Source organism: Perognathus longimembris, chromosome 13 (assembly GCF_023159225.1).
Source record: "Perognathus longimembris pacificus isolate PPM17 chromosome 13, ASM2315922v1, whole genome shotgun sequence".
NCBI lineage: Eukaryota > Metazoa > Chordata > Mammalia > Rodentia > Heteromyidae > Perognathus > Perognathus longimembris.
This window is the reverse complement of record NC_063173.1, coordinates 16,022,779-16,044,129: the sequence shown is the minus strand read 5'-3', so window position 1 is coordinate 16,044,129 and position 21,351 is coordinate 16,022,779. Positions and strand designations below refer to the sequence as shown.

The 21,351-nt window shown below is 36.7% G+C and overlaps 2 protein-coding genes across 2 annotated transcripts; both read left to right on the top strand.

The window, feature by feature from the left end:
- The first annotated feature begins 5,079 nt into the window (after positions 1-5,079).
- Positions 5,080-6,024, top strand: LOC125361517 (olfactory receptor 502-like). The gene has a single exon (XM_048360032.1). The coding sequence runs from the start codon at positions 5,080-5,082 to the stop codon at positions 6,022-6,024; it is 945 nt and encodes a 314-aa protein (XP_048215989.1).
- Positions 6,025-17,095: 11,071 nt separating this feature from the next.
- On the top strand, positions 17,096-18,041 carry LOC125361527 (olfactory receptor 502-like). The gene has a single exon (XM_048360049.1). It carries the CDS (start codon positions 17,097-17,099, stop codon positions 18,039-18,041), a length of 945 nt encoding a protein of 314 aa, XP_048216006.1. The 5' UTR covers position 17,096.
- Positions 18,042-21,351: the final 3,310 nt, after the last annotated feature.

The following is a 21,351-nucleotide window of genomic DNA, read 5'->3' as shown; positions in this document are numbered from 1 at the left end:
TGTGCTAAATTTTTGATAATAGCACATCTATTAAAAAGGAAAAGGAAATCTAGTAGAGGCGGTAGGAGAAGCTCAGTGCCAATAGATTTAATATAGCAGGCTCAGTACCTGTCTATAACAATGAATTAGGTGGACCTATAATGTCTTGCCTGGATCTCTAAGGGGGAAAAGAAACATAACCCTGTACCTCACTGAGAGCCAGGTGCTTGCATACAAAGTCATATTCTTTTGGGACCTGCTCATTGGTGAAAAGAACATAATCAATTAGGAAATTCTGGGAGTGTTTTCCTTATATTAGAGTGGACCATAATCATCAGGTCGATGATAGAATGATTTAAGAATGTTAATAAGAGTAATGTTCTGTTACTACAATTTTCGACTGAGGAAGTATAGATAGATGAAACAATAGGGGAATTATATGAAACTATTTAAACAGACTCAAGAAATAAAGTTTGAGACAATATGTTTTCCTTCTATCACCTTCTCTTCTTCTTGAGATGTTTAAGCATCTAAATAAGAGAGAGACATAGAATAAAGTGAACATTTTTCTTCTTTTTTTAGATGTAAAGAAGATACAAAATCTTTGATTAGACAGATGAAAAAAGAGATCATAATAAAGATACCATTTCTCTTGTGGAAGTCATTAAAGGTTCTTTTTTATTTGTATTCTATCTTTTGGGTTTTTTTTTTTTTTTGCTTTTTTGTTTTCTTGACAGTCCTGGGGCTTGAACTCAAGGCCTGAGCACTCTCCCTGGTTTCTTTTTCCTCAAGGCTAGCATTCTACCACTTGAGCCACAGCATTACTCCTGGCTTTTTCTGTTTATCTGGTGCTGAGGAATCAAATCCAGGGCTTCATGCATGCTAGGCAAAGGCTCTACCACTAAGCCATATTCCCAGCTCTAGTCTACTATACCATTTTAAGATAGTTATTTATTCTGTTAGGCTAATGCATTTCTTAACTTGTTTTAATATTTAAAATTCAATTTACATGATGTCCAACCAGTGTCCCCACAGTATTTAATGCTGTGTATTGCAGTTATCAATACAAAATACTTAGCAGTGAACAAATACCAGTCAAAGCTACTGTATTTTATACCCGAAATTCAGTAAAGTTTCTTTATCATCCTTTTCTTCCTTCCTTCCTTCCTTCCTTCCTTCCTTCCTTCCTTCCTTCCTTCCTTCCTTCCTTCCTTCCTTCCTTCCTTCCTTCCTTCCTCTTTCTTCTTATCTTTCTCCTTTCTTTCTCTCTCTTTCTCTTTCTCTTTCCCTCTCTCTTTCTCTCTCACTTTCTTTTTTCCTTCTTTGTGTCTTTCTTTCTTTCCCTCTCTCTTTCTGGAACTTGAACTCAAGTCCTAGGTGCTATCATTGATATTTCTTTCTCAAGTCTAGCATGCTCCCTCTCAAGGCACAGCTACAGTTTTGGTTTTCTTAGTAGATAATTGGAGATACAAGTCTCAAGGACTTTCTTGCCCAGGCTGATTTCAAATAGTAATCCTAAAATGTAAGTCCCCTGAGTAGCTGGGATTATAGGCATGAGTCACCAGTGTCTGGTTCATACCATTTCTTTTTTTACGTCATAGGTTAATTTTACTTTGAACTATTTGAGGACTCTCATACAGTTTACTAAGCTGGTTTGAAGCCTTTTGTATTCCCACCATCATTGTTTAAGAGGTCCAGTATATCTGCATCCTTACTTGCATCTGTCATCTTGCTTTTCAATACTACCATCCCACTAGTTATGGGATAAAATCTCATTGTGATTTTGATTTGCAATTCCCTGCTGATTAATGAGGGTGAACATCTTTCCATTTACCTGTTCTTAATCATAAATATCAAAGTAAATCTAGAAATAGTATTGCTTTATATATTGCTCAATAATATAGTTTAGTTATACTATCTTGTAAATATTAAATGAGATTATAGATAGTCTCATGAACATCTACTGGCATAGAAACAAGAAAAAATTGACCACTAGAGAATTGGTCAAGTATTGTAAGAGCAGTTGTTATGTTGTGAGAAGTGAGTTGCTCAATATCCACTCCAGAACATAATGATGCTCCACAATGCTTTTGAATTTATAGTTAAATTTCCAATTTCATCAGGGAGTTATTCCCAAAGGGTGAACCAAAAATTAAAAGACTAGCTATATAATCTCTTTGGCTTTGTGTTGTTATTGAAAGATGAATGAATTCTCATTTCCAGAGGTAAGACTTCAGGTTTCAGTAATGAATCTGACTTCTCATGTTTACTGATTAAGACAGCTTTACTTCCTAAGCTGTTCTCATGTCTTAGTACAGAGAGAGGGCTGGGGTATTCAAGCAAGCAGGAGGTAAACGATTTGGGTTGACTTGTTCTGTTTACATCATCAATTGCACATGGGTAGTCATTATCCATGATCAGAAATCTTATTTACTTTACCATAGGACAGGAACTCCCACCATCATCTCACACTGTCCAAACTTGGCAGTCTGTGAAAATGCTGTCTTTGACTTGCTTTGGGCTTTTGTTAATGCTTAAAGATTTAAAGAGGAGATGTGAAATATAAAGATGTAATATTTTTGCAGAAATATTTACAATGTTTATGTATGAATTTTGAGAGTAAAATGATATTTTTTAAAACTTTAGTATACACACCCAAAATTTGGAAATGAAGAACCTGGAAATGAAATGAAAGCTTTGGAAATGAAAAACCATGAAAGGAAAAGAAAGCTTTGGAAATGAAGGTTGAACATTGTTAAATATAAAGCTAGTTTAAAATAACTTTGTGTCATGCATTTGGATTAGGTATCATATGCTTTTCTCACGGTTATTGAAGATGAATTTGAAACTATTTGCTAGAAGACACTTTCTGCTTAAAAAATATTAGACCATGACAGCCACTAAATTGAAATAGTAGGCAACTTTATTTATAATACTGATTTACAATTCCTGTCTGATTATAGTATCAACAACATATTTATATTTATACATTTACAAAAATGTTTGTATTAATTAAGTTAATAAGTATATTGAAGAATAGAGCAACCCTGATGATGATATTACACAAGTACTTTACTAAGGCCAAAGAAACCTGCTAGTGGTAGATGAAGGAAGAAGAGAAGGAGGGGAGAATGCCATCAAGAATTCAGTGCATAGCCTACAAAATTGAGAAAAGCATGGGAAGGGATGGATGGGTAGAGATGGATAAGAATGTTGCAAGGGGTGATACTGATTAAGATGTGTTGAATTCATAAACTGCTTTATTAATTGACAACTCCTTTATTTAACTACTTAAAATAGTAATAAAAAACAAAATCTTCCCCAAACTTATGTTTAGACATCTCATATATTTCCAGACTAAAGACATGCAATACAAAAGTTATTTAGTGTAAGGTAGGTAAGTCTTACATCTTATTCTATTAAAATGAGTTAAAATCTGTCTGATTTATGAAAATGATTACAATAATAAACATTTCACAAATGCAAAAATAAGAAACTTGTTTTAAACTCAATCCTGTGTGTACTGAATTTAGTGATGACTATAATTTATTACATAGCTATTAAAGGAAGTCTTCTCAGCTTCATATTTCTGACTTAATTATTTGCTATATAACTGCGAAGATCACATATTCTCTTTCAGACTCTGTTTACTCAATTCTACATTAATAATGAAATAAAATTGTTTAGTGAAACATAACATAAGCACGTATTTGTATATATACACTATTTTAAGTGTATACCTCTCATTGAGGATGCACATATATAAATATTGGCTACTTCCCGAGTAACCTGTGAAGACCTCATGTATGTTGTTTTTACATGATACTTAGTATTCTTTGCTGGTATTTTCATTGTCCTGTATTTTTTATTATGTGTTTTTGAAGCCACATGATAAAAAGTAGAAATATAAAAAAAGTGAGCATAAGAAAAAAATTTCAGCTCTTTTGCTAAGATCAATTATAAAATTACATGTACACTCATCATATCACAAAAACATGTACTGGTTCTTGAATAATATTATTTATAATGAAATTCCACATTTATTAAAGAAAATAGAGCCATCATATTTATAACTACATTGCTCCAAGTTTTATTTTATTTTATTGTAAGGTTGATGTACAGAGGGGTTACAGTTACATAAGTAAGATAATGAGTACATTTTTTGTCGAATATTGTTACACCCTCCCTCATTTTCTGTCTTTCCCTCCTTCCTATCTCCCTCCACCCAAGTTGTAAAGTTCATTTCCATCATAGTGTCTTGTGAGTATCACTGTTGCATTGTTTCACCTTTTGTCTCACCATTTTGTTATTCCCCTTCTCTTCCCAGAATCAGATAAACATATATACAAGACACAAGGCACCAAAATCAAATACAGTGACAATAGTATAAACCAAAGGTAAAAGAAAAAAAACTAAGGAAGAAATGAATAACTTCACACAGTACCTTAGAAGAACAAAAACAATAAAAACTCTTATTTCTATATCTTATAGTTCATTATGATTAGCATCATTTTATAAGGTCATATGTACATAGCTAATGAGCTCTTGTGATCCTCTGCTAGGACTATTTTAGACCTATAGTAATTATTACATATGAGGGAAACAATGGATCCTAATTTTGGGGGGGGGAGTCTGACTTCACTTAATATGAATTTTTTTCCATTTCCTTATGGAAGGGGCGATGTTATTCCTTTTGATGGAAGTGTAGAATTTTATTGTGTATATTTACCACATTTTCTTGATCCATTTATCTACTGAGAGGCATCTGGCATGGTAAATAATGTTGCAATGAACATGGCTGTGCTGGTAGTTTTAGTGTGACTTTGTTGGTGATCATTTGGGTAAATGCCCAGGAGTGGGAGCTCTGTGGATAGTCATTCCAGGAACTTCCATACTGCTTTTCAGAGTGGTTGAACAAGTTGGTACTCCCACCAAAGTGCAGTAGCATTCCCTTTTGGCTACATACCTGCCAGCATCTACTATTATTTGTTTTCTTGATAATGACCATTCTAATGGGGGTGAAGTGGAATCTCAATGTGGTTTTGATTTTCCTGCAATTGTTTAAATTACAGGTTTATTTTGCTGTAACTCCATTGTTTGATGGATTCCCAGATGGATGGGAACCACACTGCAGTGACAGAGTTCATTTTATTGGGCCTAACTCATGATCCAGTCCTTCGAGTCGTCCTCTTCATCATCATCCTGGGCATCTACCTGGTGACTGTATTGGGAAATCTCTGCACAATCCTTCTCATCAGAGTCTCCACTCAGCTCCACCACCCCATGTACTTTTTCCTCAGCCATTTAGCTTTTGCTGACATAGGCTATTCATCTTCTGTTACACCTAATATGCTGGTTAACTTTCTGGTGAAGAGAAATGCAATCTCCTACTTAGGATGTGGCATTCAGCTTGGGTCAGCTGTTTTCTTTGGGACAGTTGAATGCTTTGTTCTAGCTGCAATGGCCTATGATCGCTTTATGGCCATCTGCAACCCCCTGCTGTATTCAACCAAAATGTCCACAGGAGTCTGCGTGCAGTTACTTGTAGTTGCTTACATAGGAGGTTTTCTAAATGCTTCCTCCTTTACCCTTTCCTTCTTCGGTTTAATCTTCTGTGGACCCAATAGAGTTAATCATTTCTTCTGTGATTTTGCTCCTTTAGTCAAGCTCTCCTGTTCTGTAGACAGTATTTCCATAGTTATTTCCACTTGTTCTGCGGGATCTATAATTTTGTTCACAGTGATTGTCATAGCCATCTCCTACATCTACATCCTCATCACCATCATGAAGATGCACTCCACGGAAGGACGCCACAAGGCCTTCTCCACCTGCACCTCCCACCTCACTGCGGTCACTCTATATTATGGGACCATTACATTCATTTATGTGATGCCCAAGTCTAACTTCTCTACTGACCAGAACAAGGTGATATCTGTGTTCTACATGGTGGTGATCCCCATGTTGAACCCCCTGATTTACAGTCTGAGAAATAATGAGATAAAGGGGGCATTGAAGAGACAGCTTGGTAGTAAAATATCTTTTTAGTGACATCTCTTATTTTGTTCTTTTTGAATTTGTTATAGTAATACTAACCCATATATGCCCTAACCTATTCTGTTAGTGAGACACATATGAATGTGGAGTGAATGGATACAATGTGGACCTTTTGGCAAATATGGAGGTTAAAATTTCAAATAAAATAAAAATTAAGAGACTCCTAATGATTTGCATGAATAAAACTTACAATTGTTTTACAAAAATATAATTGGATAAACTTTGGTTCAATGTTTTATGCATAATTTTTCAAAAACATTCAATCCTATAGGCTAAGGTTATTCAATATTGTTATAATTTGGATCTTATGTATTTACAAAGTACCATGGGGTTGTCAGTCTTGTTTCCCAGAGTGGTGCTTTTAGGTGCTTTTTACTGGGAACATGAGAGGTTGAGACAACTAGGGATCTTGAGTTCACTGGGGATGTAACAGCGAAGGGTTTAATGAGATCCCAGTTCATTCTTCTGGGTTCTATTTTTCTTCCTAACCACGAGGTAAATAGCATGTGTCCCTGCCAAGATGAAATCATATGGTCCAGAGCAGCAGAACCAACCTTTCAAGGACTAACAATTCTCAGTTGCCAAGATTAACCTTTTCTCCAGTTTGTTATCTCAGCTTTTTTTTTCTAGTAACAGAAGGATTGCTAATGACACTACCTCAGTCCCTCAGCTGTGTTCTCTCCAATATCTGTTTTGTCCTGAGACAAACATGACAACCGTATATTTATGTTTAAATACATTGTAAGAGAAATATCAAGGTATGAGCACATAACATTTTTAGACATGTTTTTCTTATAGAAAGGTTATCTTTGAATAGTTGACCTTTATGACTCATAACATTGCCGTTTGTAGTCCTAGCTTCTCTCCACCAATTAGGGGGGTCCACAGAGAAGAGTAGCAGGGACTATCTCTGATTAATCTGTGAATTCCCTTGTCTGGTCAAGGCAGGTGAATCCTCTGCTGTGAGGAGGAGAGCTTTCCTCATCTAAGGACTGAGTGAAAGAAAAACAAAGAATAATTTCTTAGAAAGAGTCCAGCTTGAAGTGTGATGACACAAAGGGTGTTATAAACACAGTTGAGGCTGGCTTTCTGTGGAGACCCATGTGCTGCTCAGGATGCTGGAGCTAACTTGGCTTTCTCTTTCTTAAAATTCCATTTCTTCTCTCCTCAGACATCATCCATCTTTACGTGCTGACGAGTACTATATCCACTTCCCCTTCTCTTTTCTTCAGGGCTTTAGAAGGAAATGAATCTTTTTGTTGTTACAATCATGGGCATGAGTCTTTTTAATATTTCCTTTAATAGTTGATATTTTTGAAGAAGTATTTTGAGTTATTCATTTATTCGAGGAACTGCTCAGCCTGTTTTTTTTTTAACAAGTGTCAAGCAGTCAAGATGAAATTGATGTCCTACCATCCATATAGTAAACATTTTAAATAATTTTACTGAGAGAGAGAGAGAGAGAGAGAGAGAGAGAGAGAGAGGCATGAGCTCAGCAGAGAAAAATTAAAACAGTTTCATGTGTTGGGAGTTGATGGACCAAGTACAGAGCATGGTTAGTGCAGGTCTCAGTGGGGGCATAACACCCTGAGCAAGGATGGAAGGAAGTGAGGACATTTCCTATTGGGTATCAATTTCTTTCCTTCTTTTTTCATTGTAAAGGTGATGTACAGAACATTACATAATTAAGGTAATGAGGACATTTCTTTTCAAGTGTTATTCCCCTCCATTATTTTCTCTGGTTTTTCCTTCCACTCAGCTTCCCCCACCCCCAAGTTGTAAAGTTCATTTCCAGCATAGTGTCTAGTGAGCATCACGATGCATTGGTTCATCCTTTGTTCCACAATTTCTATGATTCCCCTGCCCTCCCCCGAATCCAATAAGCTTATATATAAGACAAAGGGTACTAAAATGAGAAACAGGGAGCATGGGAAATAAACCAGAGGCGAAAAAAAAGTCAAAAGACAATAGAACTAACTGTAAAAAGTACACTACAACAGAAAGGAAGGAAGGAAGGAAGGAAGGAAGGAAGGAAGGAAGGAAGGAAGGAAGGAAGAGAGGAAAGGAAGAAAACCAAAACAACAACAAAAATTCTCTCCTTTCCTCATCATGTAGTTCATTTCAATTAGCATCATTTCATAAGGTCATATGTACATAGCTGTTGGGCTATTGCAGTCCTTTGCTAGGACTATCCTAGACATATACTAATTATTACAGGTGAGGGAAATCATGGAGCCTATGTTTCTTAGGGTCTGCTTTACTTCACTTAATATGATTTTTCCCCAAGACTTTCCATTTCTTTATGAATGGGGAAATGTCTTTCTTTCTGATTGAAGCATAGAATTCCATTGTGCACATATATGACATTTTCTTTATCCATTCATCTCCAGAGAGGCATCTGGATCAATTCCATATCTTAGCTATGGTAAATAATGCTGCAATGAACATAGTTGTGCTGGTAGCTTTAGTGTGGGCATGTTTGTGATCATTTGGGGAGTTGCCCAAGGATGGGATTTCTGAGCCATAGGAAAGCTACATTTAGTCTTTTGAGGAAACTTCATACTGCTTTGACAGCAATTTCAAAGGAAGAAATCATAATTATTGAAGCCTACAAACCAATTATTATCTGATGCTTATGCATTCTACCACACAGCCTTTTGTACCTGCAGTTTAGAAAATGTGTTAAGAACAGGAAAACTGTGCAATTTAAAAAGAAGGTTAAAGGCAACTTGAAATGTACATAACTGTAAGAGTCCAAAAGGAATGCTAAATTGTACAAAAATCTTCATAAAGCACTTACCAAAAAACAAAACAAAACACCATGCCAGCAGAATGACAATAGATATATTTCTGTTTTGTGAGCCTAGTCCCATGGGGCTTTAGAGATTTCAAGTCCACAACAGAGAGAGCAACATCCAATTCATGAAGCCCTGTGGCCCACACTGAAACCACTGTACTTTATAGTAATGTCAGATATTGGTCCATTGCTTTTCAGGTGCTGTTCATAATCATATGAATGTCTGCACTCATGCAAGCATATGGCATAAAGCAGAATATACTTTGCAAATATTCATTCTAGTCATGTTAAATGTATAGTAAAAGAATCATCTTAGTTCAAAGAAGTGTTGCATGTAACAGATATATTTAAGTTTAAAATTAAGATTTCAGATAACTAGGATGTTTATCAAAGGACAAATTGTCCTTGCTATAGTCAAATTATTTTGCTACCTGCTCCACCTACAAGGAACAATACATGGCCTGCAGATTCAATACCAAATTCAGAACAAATGCATTGCTTGTTCTGTCGTGTTGAACCACAGGGAAAATGGTGCAGAATGGAATTCTGAGTTGTGATAGTTGAGAAATGGGTCACTTGCTTTGTGAGTGATGTACAGGATTCTTAGAGAAATTGTGAACATACTCAGATTGGATTAAAGAGGTACTCCTGTAGGGTTTGAAGTTCTACAATTTTTCTTTGGCAAAGTTTTCAAATCCATTGTCAATTCTGTGTACCTGTTAATTGATGAGGGTATACAGAGAATGCTAAACAACATTATATATTGTTGGTTGATCATGAATTTTTTTTTTTTTTTTGGCCAGTCCTGGGCCTTGGACTCAGGGCCTGAGCACTGTCCCTGGCTTCTTCCCGCTCAAGGCTAGCACTCTGCCACGTGAGCCACAGCGCCACTTCTGGCCGTTTTTTCTGTATATGTGGTGCTGGGGAATCGAACCTAGGGCCTCGTGTATCCGAGGCAGGCACTCTTGCCACTAGGCTATATCCCCAGCCCCGTTGATCATGAATTTTATAATGATTTTCCCCCATGTACATCAATGTTAATGGCAAACATTAAACTTCTTTGTAAGGAAATAACAATGGAGGAAAAATGGAAATTACATACTCAGATCAATCAAATGAAATAGCAACAGATTTTTTGTTTTGTTTTGTGGCCTGGATTTGAAATTGGTGTCTTGAGTTGCTATGTAGGTACAATACTACTTTAAGTGCACCACCAGATTTTTCTTAAAATAAACATTCATTGAAATTATGCTAAAAAAACTATGATGGCATTGTTTGTATGGATTGTTAAGCTAAATCTAAAATTTGTCTGGATATGAATAACAGCCTGAAAAACAGAAAAAAACAAAGTCTGATTTTTTTTGTCAAAATACAGTTTAAAAACTTACCATAGTTCTATAAAGATCAAAAGGGTTTTCTTTTTTCTAATTCAAGGTTTGTGGATGTTTTTGCCAAGCCTGAAACCATATTCCTCAAAGAACATATTTCTCTTATATTAACCTATAAATGTGGCTATTCTCTCTCTCTCTCTCTCTCTCTCTCTCTCTCTCTCTCTCTCTCTCTGGCAAGTCCTAGGCCTTGAACTTCTCTTATATTAACCTATAAATGTGGCTATTCTCTCTCTCTCTCTCTTTCTCTCTCTCTGGCCAGTCCTAGGCCTTGAACTCAGGGCCTGAGCACTGCCCCTGGCTTCTTTTAGCTCAAGGCAAGCACTCTGCAACCTGAGCCACAGCACCACGTCTGGCCATTTTCTATATATGTGGTGCTGAGGAATCAAACCCAGGGCTTCATGTATATGAGGCAAGCACTCTTGCCACTAGGCCATATTCCCAGCCCTACTTTCTCATTTTTGTTTTCCTCAAAGGTGCATTTTTAGTTCATTTTCTTTTGTAGTGTGATGTAAGGGTTGGTATAGTTTATCCATGGGGATGTGTAGGTGTCTCAAGAGGGAAGAGGTAACAAATTGTACAAGAAATGTACCCACTGCCTTATGTATGAAACTGTAACCCCTCTGTACATCACTTTGACAATAAATAAATTATTATTCAGAAAAACTATAAACAAAACAAAAAAGAGCCTCTTAGTCTTTATAAGGGTGTGAGGTAGTGGGTCTGTTATCAGGAGCTCTAGTACGTCCAGACCCCTCTGGTCTCAAGATAAGTGGACTATCTCCAGTAATTTGGTCTATAGGCTGGAGTAGAGGGCTACTTTAATGTTCAGATGTAATGATCCATTTAATCATCTAATGGACATGCCTGGCTTCCTCTGTGTCCTTGGGAGGGCTCCTACTAGGTCATTGGAGGATCCCCTGCGGGTGGATGGTGAGATGTTAGAAGTAAGTGCCAAGATGTTTCAGGAACTCCAAGTGATATGACTCTTAAGACTTCAAGTATTTTTCTAGAAATGTATGCATTCTCAGAATGTGATTGAGAGTTGCTTGAGGTTATTTACAGGTCATTTCAAGATCTACAAGGAGTCACTTCATAGTCATCTTCAATTTCAACCATAACACATTATGAAACTATCATTTTCTTCCTGTGCTAGTCCTAGGGATTGACATCAGGTCCTGAGCACTGTACTTGAGCTTTTGTGCTCAAGGGTACCATTCAACCACTTAAGTCACATATCCGTTTTCGACTTTTTGTTGGTTTATTGGAGATTAGAGTTTCACAGACTTTCTTGCCTCTGGTTTTGAATCAAGATCCTCTTATCTTAGCTTCCTGAGTACGTGTGCAACCAATTCTGCCAGCACTATTATGGGTTCATAATAGAGTTTGAAATTTGGTATTAATATTCCTCTAACACTGCTCTTCCTGCTAAGGATTGTTATTGCTATCTGGGGTCTTCTATTATTCAATATGACATTTTGAATTGCTTATTCAATTTCATTAAAAATGTTGTTGGGATATTGATGGCGATTGCACTGAATTTGTAGATAGCTTTTGGCAGTGCTGCCATTTACACAATGTTAATCCTCCCAATCCAGGAGCACGGAGGCTTTTCCACTTTCTTAGATTTGTTTTATTTTCTTCTTTTCAGGTTTTTAAAGTTCTCATTACAGAGGTCCTTCACATCTTTGGTTATGTTAATTACTAGTTGTTTTATTTTATTTTATTTTTGAGGTTATTACAAAGGGAGTTGCTTTCCTGATTTCAGCCTGGCTCTTCTCATTGTTGGAATACAGAAAAGCTATTGATTTCTGTAGGTTACTTTTATACCCTGCTACTTTGCCCAAGTTTCAGATCAGATCAAGTAACTTGGGAGAGAAGTCTATGGGATACTTTAAATACTTGATCATGTCACCTGCAAAGAGATAGAGTTTTACTTCATTTTCCTCTTTGGATCCCTTTTTATGTTTGCTTCTTGCCTTATTGCTCTGGCTAGGAATTCCAAAACTATATTGAGGAGGAGTGGAGAGAGCCGACATCCTTGTCTTATTCCTAATTTTAGAGAAAATGGCTTTAACTTTTCACCATTAAGTGTAATGTTGGCTGTAGTTTTGTCATATACAGCTTTTATTATATGGAAGAATGTTTCATGGATTCCTAGTTATTCCAGAGCTTTCCTCATAAATGAATGTTGGATTTTTTAATATTATTTTTATTGTCAAGGTGATGTACAGAGGGGTTACAGTTACATATGTAAGGTAGTAAGTACATTTCTTGTCAAACTTGTTACCTCCTCCCTCATTTTTCTCCCACCTTCCTTCCTCCTCTGAGTAGTATAGCTAGTTTACAACATATTGTCTTGTAAGTATTGTTGTTGTATTGGTCCACCTTTTACCCTTTGTCTCACCATTTTGATGGTTCCCTTCACCTCCGTGATTCAGATCAACATATATACAATACCCAGAGTACCAAAATCAAGTGCAGTGACAACAGGGGCTAAACCATAGGGAAGAAAAACAAAAGAAAAGGGCATAATTTCACATACTACATTGAAAACAACAACACTGGCAAACCAGTTATTTCCATAACTTGGAGTTCATTTGCTTAGTATCATCTTATATGGTCATATGTACATAGCTATTGAGCTATTGTGATAGCTCTGCTAGGACTATCCTCTAGGTATGCTAATTATTACAAATGAGGGAAACCAATGGAGCCTAGTTTTCTTTGGGTCTAACTTACTTCACATAATATGAAATTTTTCCAAGTCTTTCCATTTCCTTATGAAAGGGGTGATGTTATTCCTTTTGATGGAAGCATATAATTAGATTGTGTATATGCACCACAGTTTCTTTTTCTTTCTTTCTTTCTTTCTTTCTTTCTTTCTTTCTTTCTTTCTTTCTTTTTTTTTTTTTGCCAGTCCTGGGGACTGGACTCAGGGCCTGAGCACTGTCCCTGGCTTCTTTTGCTCAAGGTTAGCACTCTGCCACTTAAGCCACAGCTCCACTTCTGGCCATTTTCTGTATATGTAGTGCTGGGGAATTGAACCCAGGGCTTCATGCATATGAGGCAAGCACTCTTGCCACTAGGCCATATCCCCAGTCCCACTATACCACAGTTTCTTGTTCCATTCATCTACTGAGGGACATCTGGGTTGGTTCCATATTTTAGCTATGGTAAACAGTGCTGCAATGAACATGGTTGTGCTGGTAGCTTTAGTGTGGTCTTGCTTGTGATCCTTTGGATAAATGCTCAAAAGTGGGGTGACTAGGTCATAGAGAGCTCTGTGTGTTTAGCTTTTTGAGGACCCTCCATACTTCTTTCCAGAGTGGTTGAACAAGTTTACACTCCCACCAATAGTGTAGTAGTGTTCCCTTTTGGCCACATCACCTCCAGCATCTGTTGTTATTAGTTTTCTTGATAATAGACATTCTTACTGGGGTAAGGTGGAATATCAGTATTGTTTTGATTTGCATTTCTTTTATGGCACTTCTTGATGTGCCTCTTGGCTATTCTCATTTCCTCGTCAGAGAAGCCTCTCTTTAAGTCTTTACCCCACTTATTAATGGGGCAGTTGTTTATTTGAGGATTTGTTTTGGGGGAAGTTAATTTTTTTGAGGATGTTGCATCTTGTCAAATGCCTTTTCTGTCTCTAAGGAGATGAGCATGTGGTTCTTGTCCTTGCTCCTGTTGATGTGTTGAATTACATTAACTGAGTTGCATATATTGAGCCAGCTTTGCATCCTTGGAATGAATCCTGTTTGGCCATAGTTTAGGACTTTTAAAAATTAATTGTTGAGGTAGTTTGGCCAGAATTTGATTGAGAAGTTTTGCATCGATGTTCGTTAAAAAAATGGGTGTAGGGCTGGGAATGTGGCTTAGTGGTAGAGTGCTTGCCTAGCATTCATAAAGCCTTAGGTTTGATTCCTCAGTACTACATAAACAGAAAATGCCAGAACTGGCACTGTGGCTCAAGTGGTAGAGCACTAGCCTTGCACAAAAGAAGCTCAGGGATTGTGACCAGGCCCTGAGTTCAAGCCCCAGGACTGGCAAAAATAAAAAGGACATGTATGTGCTCCGGCATGACATACAGCATGCATATCACATCCTGACTGCTGGCCAAAACCAAAAACTAAGAACAGCACTTGAGCCACAGCTTCACTTTGGCTTTCTTGGTAGTTATTTTGGGGTAAGAGTCTCATGGACTTTCTTGCTGGGATGGCTTTGAATTGTGATCCTCAGATATCAGACTTCTCAGTAGCTAGAATTATAAGCATGAGCCACAAGTGCCTGGCTCTCCCCTATTTCTTAGTCATAATTATCAAAGTAAATCTAGAAATATTTTATCTAGGGAACCATTTGTTTAGTTATACTATCTTGTAAATATGAAATAAAGTTGTAGATCTTATTATGAACATCTAGCAAGATAGAAACAAAAGAATAAATTGACCACCAGAGAATTGATAACAGCTCTGAAAAAGTTGTTGTGTTGTGAGAATTGAGTTTGCAAATATGCACTCCAGAACATAATGATTTTCTACGAAGCTTTTGAATTCATAATTGAATCTCTAGTTTCATTAGGGATTTATTCCCCAAAGATGAACGAAATAATAAAAGAGTAGCTATATAGCTGCTTTGACTTTGTATTGCTATCAAAAGATGAATGAATTCTCATTTCCAGAGGTAAGACTTGGGATTTGGTAATGAATCTGACTTCTTGCGTTTACCACTTGAGAAAGCTTTACTCCTGAGTGGTTCTCATGTCATAGGAAAAAGAGAGGGCAGAGCTACTCAAGCAATCAGGAGGTGAGAGATTTTGGCTGACCCGTTCTGTTCACCATCTGTGGAACTACCACATGGATAAATAGTCATTATCCGTCATCAAAAATCTTATTTACTTAACCAAAGAACAGGAGCTAACATAATCATCCCACACAATTCTAACTTGGCCAAAATGTTATCATTTATTTGTTTGGGCTTTTGTTAATGCTTAAAGATTTAAATAGATTATTTGAAATATAAAGATGTATTTTTTTTGCAGAAATACTTATATAGTTCATGTATGAATTTTCAGAGTTACATAGGAATTATGAAACTATTACTATGTACACTAAAATTGGATATGAAGAACCTTTTGAAATGAAGTTAGATATTTGGAAATGAAGATTGAGCATTGCTAAATATAAATCTAGTTTAAAATTACTTTATTTCCTGAATTTGGACTATCAAGTGCTTTTCTCATAGTTATTGAGTTTGAATTTGAAAGTATTTGTTAGAAGAACATTGTCTGCTTCAAAAACGTAAGACAATAACAGCCAATAAATTGAAAATTGAAAAAGTGAATTCAGAATTCCTGTCTGGTAATAGTATCTATCTATCTATCTATCTATCTATCTATCTATCTATCTATCTATCATCTATCTATTTCTTTATTTATATGTTGATCGTGGAACTTGAACTCTGGGCCTTGGCACTGTCCTAGAGTTCTTCAGCTCAAGGTTAGTGCTTTACTCCTTGAACCACAGCACCACTTTGGTTTTCTGGTGGCTAATTGGAAATAAGAGTTTCACAGACTTTCCTGCCCTGATTGGCTTTGACCTGAGATTTTCAGATTTCAGCCTCTTGAATAGGTAGGATTACAGGTGTGAGCAACTGGCGCCAGCTAGGAATGTATTCATACCTTCACAAAAAGGTTTTCACTAAGTTGATAAGTATATTGAAGAATAGAAGAACCCTGATGATATTACACATTAACTTTACCACAGCCAAAGAAACATGTCAGTAGTGGATGGATGGAGAGGAGAAGGGGGAGAGAATGCAGTCAAGAATTCAATGTATATCCTACAAAATTAAGAAAAGCACTCAAAAGGGTGATTTGGGAGAGTGAGTATGAATGTCGAAAGAGGTGATATTGATCAAGATGTGTTATAGTCATAAACTGCTTTGCTAAATGACAATTCCTTTAGACAACGACTTAAAAGATCTCACATATTTCCAGACAGAAGATGTGCAACACAAATTTGTTTACGGTAAGCTACATAGGTCTTTCAGCCTATCCTATTAAAATGAGCTAAAATCTGGTTTATAAGAGTGACTATAATTATAAACATTTAAAAAAATTTAAAAAGGAAGAAACCTGGGGCTGGGGATATGGCCTAGTGGCAAGAGTGCTTGCCTCGTATACATGAGGCCCTGGGTTCAATTCCTCAGCACCACATATACAGAAAACGACCAGAAGCAGCGCTGTGGCTCAAGTGGCAGAGTGCTAGCCTTGAGCAAAAAGAAGCCAGGGACAGTGTTCAGGCCCTGAGTCCAAGCCCCAGGACTGGCCAAAAAAAAAAAAAAAAAAGGAAGAAACCTGTTAGATCCTGGGTATACTGAATTGTGTGATTATTATAATTTGACATCATTTTTACATAGTTACTGAAGGAACAACCTTCACAACTTCATACTTCTGACTTTACCATTTGGCATATAACCATGTGAAAAGTTACATACTCTTATTCAGACTGTGTTTATTCAATCCTACATTGATAATGAAAATAGTATTGTGTACTGGAATATATCATAAGCATATATTTATACATATACACAATTTTAGCTGTGTATTATGCATTTTTGAAGGCACATAATAAAGTGTTCAAAAGTACAAATATGAAAAAAGAGCATGTACAGGAAAGAATTTCAGAACTTTTACTACGATAAATTATATGATTACATATACACTCATCACTGCATGAAAATATGTAATGGCTCTAGAATATTACTGTTTAAAATGACATTCCACATTTATTAACGAGAATGGGACCATCATATTTTTAAACATACTCCTGCAATTTTTAAATTGCAGGTTTATTTGGGAGCAGCTCCATTGTCTGATGGATTCCCTGGTGGAGGGGAACCACACTGCAGTGACAGAGTTCATTTTATTGGGCTTAACACATGATCCAGTCCTTCGAGTCATCCTCTTCATCATCATCCTGGGCATCTACCTGGTCACCATATCTGGAAATCTCTGCACCATCCTTCTCATCAGAGTCTCCACTCAGCTCCACCACCCCATGTACTTTTTCCTAAGCAATTTAGCTTTTGTTGACATAGTCTTTTCATCTTCTGTCACACCCAACATGTTGGTCAACTTCCTGGTGGACAAAAATATAATCTCCTACCATGGATGTAGCATCCAGCTGGGTACAGTTGTTTGCTTTGGGACAGTCGAATGCTTTCTTCTGGCTGCCATGGCCTATGACCGCTTTGTGGCCATCTGTGACCCGCTGCTCTATTCAACCAAAATGTCCACAGGAGTCTGTGTGCAGTTACTTGTAGTTTCTTACATAGGGGGTTTTCTGAATGCTTCCTCCTTTACCGTTTCCTTCTTTGGTTTAACCTTCTGTGGACCCAACAGAGTCAATCATTTCTTCTGTGATTTTGCTCCTTTAGTTGAGCTCTCATGTTCGGTACACAGCATTTTTATACTTGTTTCCACTTGTTCTGCTGGTTCTATAATTGTGTTCACAGTGATTGTCATAGCCATCTCCTACATATACATCCTCATCACCATCCTGAAGATGAGATCCTCTGAGGGCCGCCAAAAGGCCTTCTCCACCTGCACCTCCCACCTCACTGCGGTGACTTTGTACTATGGGACCATTACATTCATTTATGTGATGCCCACATCCAGTTACTCCACTGACCAGAACAAGGTGATATCTGTGTTCTACATGGTGGTGATCCCCATGTTGAACCCCCTCATCTATAGTCTTAGGAATAATGAGATTATGGGGGCTTTGAAGAAAGTGCTTAAGAGTAAAATATTATTTTAGTAAAGTCTCTCTCTTTCTCAGAATTTGTAGTAGCAATAAATACCCACATATGCCATAACCCATTCTGTTGGCAAGATGTATACAAATATATCTATATCTATCCAAATGTGGAGCTGTCAGCAAATATAAAGGTTACAATTTCAAATGACATAAAAATTAAGAGACTTATAATGATTAACATAAATACAATTAGAACTTACAATTGAAAGCATAAATTGTTTTACAGAATGCAGAATTTGCTGAAACTTGTTTCAAAATTTTATGCACACATTTTTCAATCTTGTTATAATTTAGATCTTGTGTATTTCCAAAGTACCATGGGGTTGTCAGTTTTGCTTCCCAGAATGGTGCTTTTGAATGGTATTGGGAACATGAGAGGTTGAGCCAACTAGGGATCTTGAGTTCATTAGGGATATAACATCAAAGGGTTTAGTGAGACCCCAGTTCATTCTACCTCAGTCCCTCAGCTGTGTTCTCTCCAACCTCTATCTGCTGTTTCTTGAGAGAAGCATGACAACCAAAATTACATCTGAATACGTTCTAAGAGAAATATCAGGGTATGAACACACAACATCTTTTAGAAATCTTTTTCTTATAGAAAGTTGTCTTTGAATAATTGACTTTCAGGACTCATAATACTCTAGTTTGTAGTCCCAGCTTCTTATCTTTCCCAATTACGAGGATCTCTATAAAAGAAGAGCAGGGACCAACTCTGATTAATCTGTGAATTTCCTTGTCTGGTCAAAGTAAGTGAATCCTCTACTGGAATGAGGAGATGGTTCCTCATCTAAGGACTGAGTGAAACAAAGAATAATTTCTGAGGAAAGAGTCCAGTTTGTAGTGTGATGACAGCGAGGTGAACACATTTTGAAAAGTTGAATTCCTGGTGAGACCCATGTGTTGCTCAGGATAATGGAGCTAACTTGGCTTTCTCTCCCTCAAAACTGTAGCTCTTCTCTGCTCATCCATCATCCATCATTGTATGCAGACTAGTATCATGTGTCCTTCCCTTTCTTCTCTTTTCTCCAGTGCATCAGAAAAAAAAAATCAATCTTTTAGCTTCTAGAATCATGGATATGAATCTTTTAAATAATTTATTTATTCCTTTGTGCATTTGAGAATCATTTTGAATTATTTAGTGACAAGCAGTCAAGGTGAAATTTTATGTTCTATACCCATATAATAAAACTTTTAATATGATAAAAATTTAAAATAATCTTACTTCAAGAGGGGCATGAATCCAATAGAGAAAAATCAAAGCAATTCAAGCACTGCAAGTTGATGGACCAGGGGCAGGGAGTGGTCAGCTCAGGTCTTAGTGAGGACATAACAGTTCAGCAAGGATAAGGAAGTGAGGGCATTTATTTGAAAGCAATTTCAAAGAAAGAACTCCTCACAATTACTGAATCGTACAAATGAACCAGGAGAGTTATTAGTATCTGATTTACTTGCATTCTTTCATGTCTGCAATTTAGAAAATGTGTTAAAAACAGTAAATGGTGCAATTAAAAATAAGATTAAAGATAATTTGAAATGTATATAACCATAAGAATCCAAAAGTAATGAGTAAATTGTATGAAAATCATCCTAAACTACTTAACAACTGAAAAGCTCACCATGCCAGCAGAATGACACCAGGCATATTTCTGTTGGGTGAGCCTAGTCCCCAAGGGGCTTTAGAGATTTCTACAGCGCAGAGAGAGGAACATCCCATTTATGAAGCCCTGTGGCCCTCACTGATACCACTGTACTTTATAGTAAATGTCAGATACTGGTCCACTACTTTTCAGGTGCTGTTTATAGTCATGAGAATCACTGCAATCATGCAATCATGTGGCATAAAACAGAATATATTTTGTAAATATTCATTCTAATCATGATAAATGCACAATAAAAGAGACTTGTTTCAAGAAATATTGTGGGTAACAGATATGATACTTAATTTTAAATTTAAGATTTAAGAGAACTAGGGTGTTTATCAAAGGACGATTTGTCCTTGCTAAAGTCAAATTATTTTGCTACCTGCTCTGCCTACAGGGAACAGTACATGGCCTGCAGATTCAATATCAAATTCAGAATGAATGCATGCTTGCTATGTCTTATTGTACCAAAGGCAGAATGGCACAAAATAGAATTCTGAGTTGTGATATTTGAGAAATGGGTCACCTGCTTTGTGGGTATAGTACAGGATTCTCTGAGAAATTGTCAACATATTCAGATTATATGAAAGAGCTATCATGACAGACTTCACAGTTTTCTAGTTTTCCTTTGGCAAAGTTCTCAAATCCATTGTCAATGCTGTGTGCCTATTAAGTGATAAAGGTATACAAAAATACAAAACAATATTACATTTTTGGATGATTATGGATTTTATAATGATTTTTCCCTTACACATCAATGTTAAGGGTACATGTAAAATTTCTACATAAGCATCAGTAACTGAGGAAAACCTGAAATGACATACTTAGACCAATCAAATGAAATAACAACCCATTTTTTTGTTTTGTTTTGTGAGACTTTTCTTTAAAGACCTCTTGAAACCCTTTTCTTTTTTGAGTTCCCTTGAATTGCTGGGAAGTTGGGATGCTTAGGGGATTCTTCATTCTTTCCTTTATCTGGTAATAGAGGTTGATGGGCTAGCTAAAATTTGGGTACCATATATGGAAGTCATTTATCTCAGAACTTTTTCTGCCTTTATTTCCTTCCTAAATGTGCATTTATGCTATAGTGGAACTTTCTCATTCACCTCTTCTAATTTACTCCTTGCTAACTCTGTCTATGTTGCTTCAAAGCAAATAGGAAGGAGGAAAATGATAGGGAGAAGGAATTGACAACACAGTGTCCCCCACCCCCACCAAAGAGAAGGGTGCCATTGGCTACTTTTCTCAGCTTCCTGAGTAGGTGCTGGGAGAAAGTGAGTGTGGCAGGAATATTGGTTCAAGTTATCATTGTTTTTAAGCCTCCTCCCTCAACAGTGGCAATATAGTGCCTTACATATGGCAGATTCCACACTGAGTATTCATGAGGGCTAGGGTAGTATTTTGTCTTTATTTAGAACATTCTGATGTTCTATACTATAAAGAAGTACTCAAAAAACAACATTTTGACACCATTTCCATTCTGGAAGTCAGACAAACTTCATTTTGATTTGTATTCATTTGCACCATTCTTAAGGTATTTATTTTCTTTATTCTGATAGGCTAATATAGGTCTTAAATTTGTTTGACATTTAAAAGTTGGCTTACCCGATGTTTCAAACAATGTCTCCCTAAGTATTTAATGCTGGCTATTGCAGAAATTGGTACAAAAT

What these genes read in the sequence shown, in the direction of transcription:
- LOC125361517 (XM_048360032.1), top strand. Translation starts at nt 5,080, where the DNA reads ATGGATTCCCAGATGGATGGGAACCACACTGCAGTGACAGAGTTCATT.
- LOC125361527 (XM_048360049.1), top strand. Translation starts at nt 17,097, where the DNA reads ATGGATTCCCTGGTGGAGGGGAACCACACTGCAGTGACAGAGTTCATT.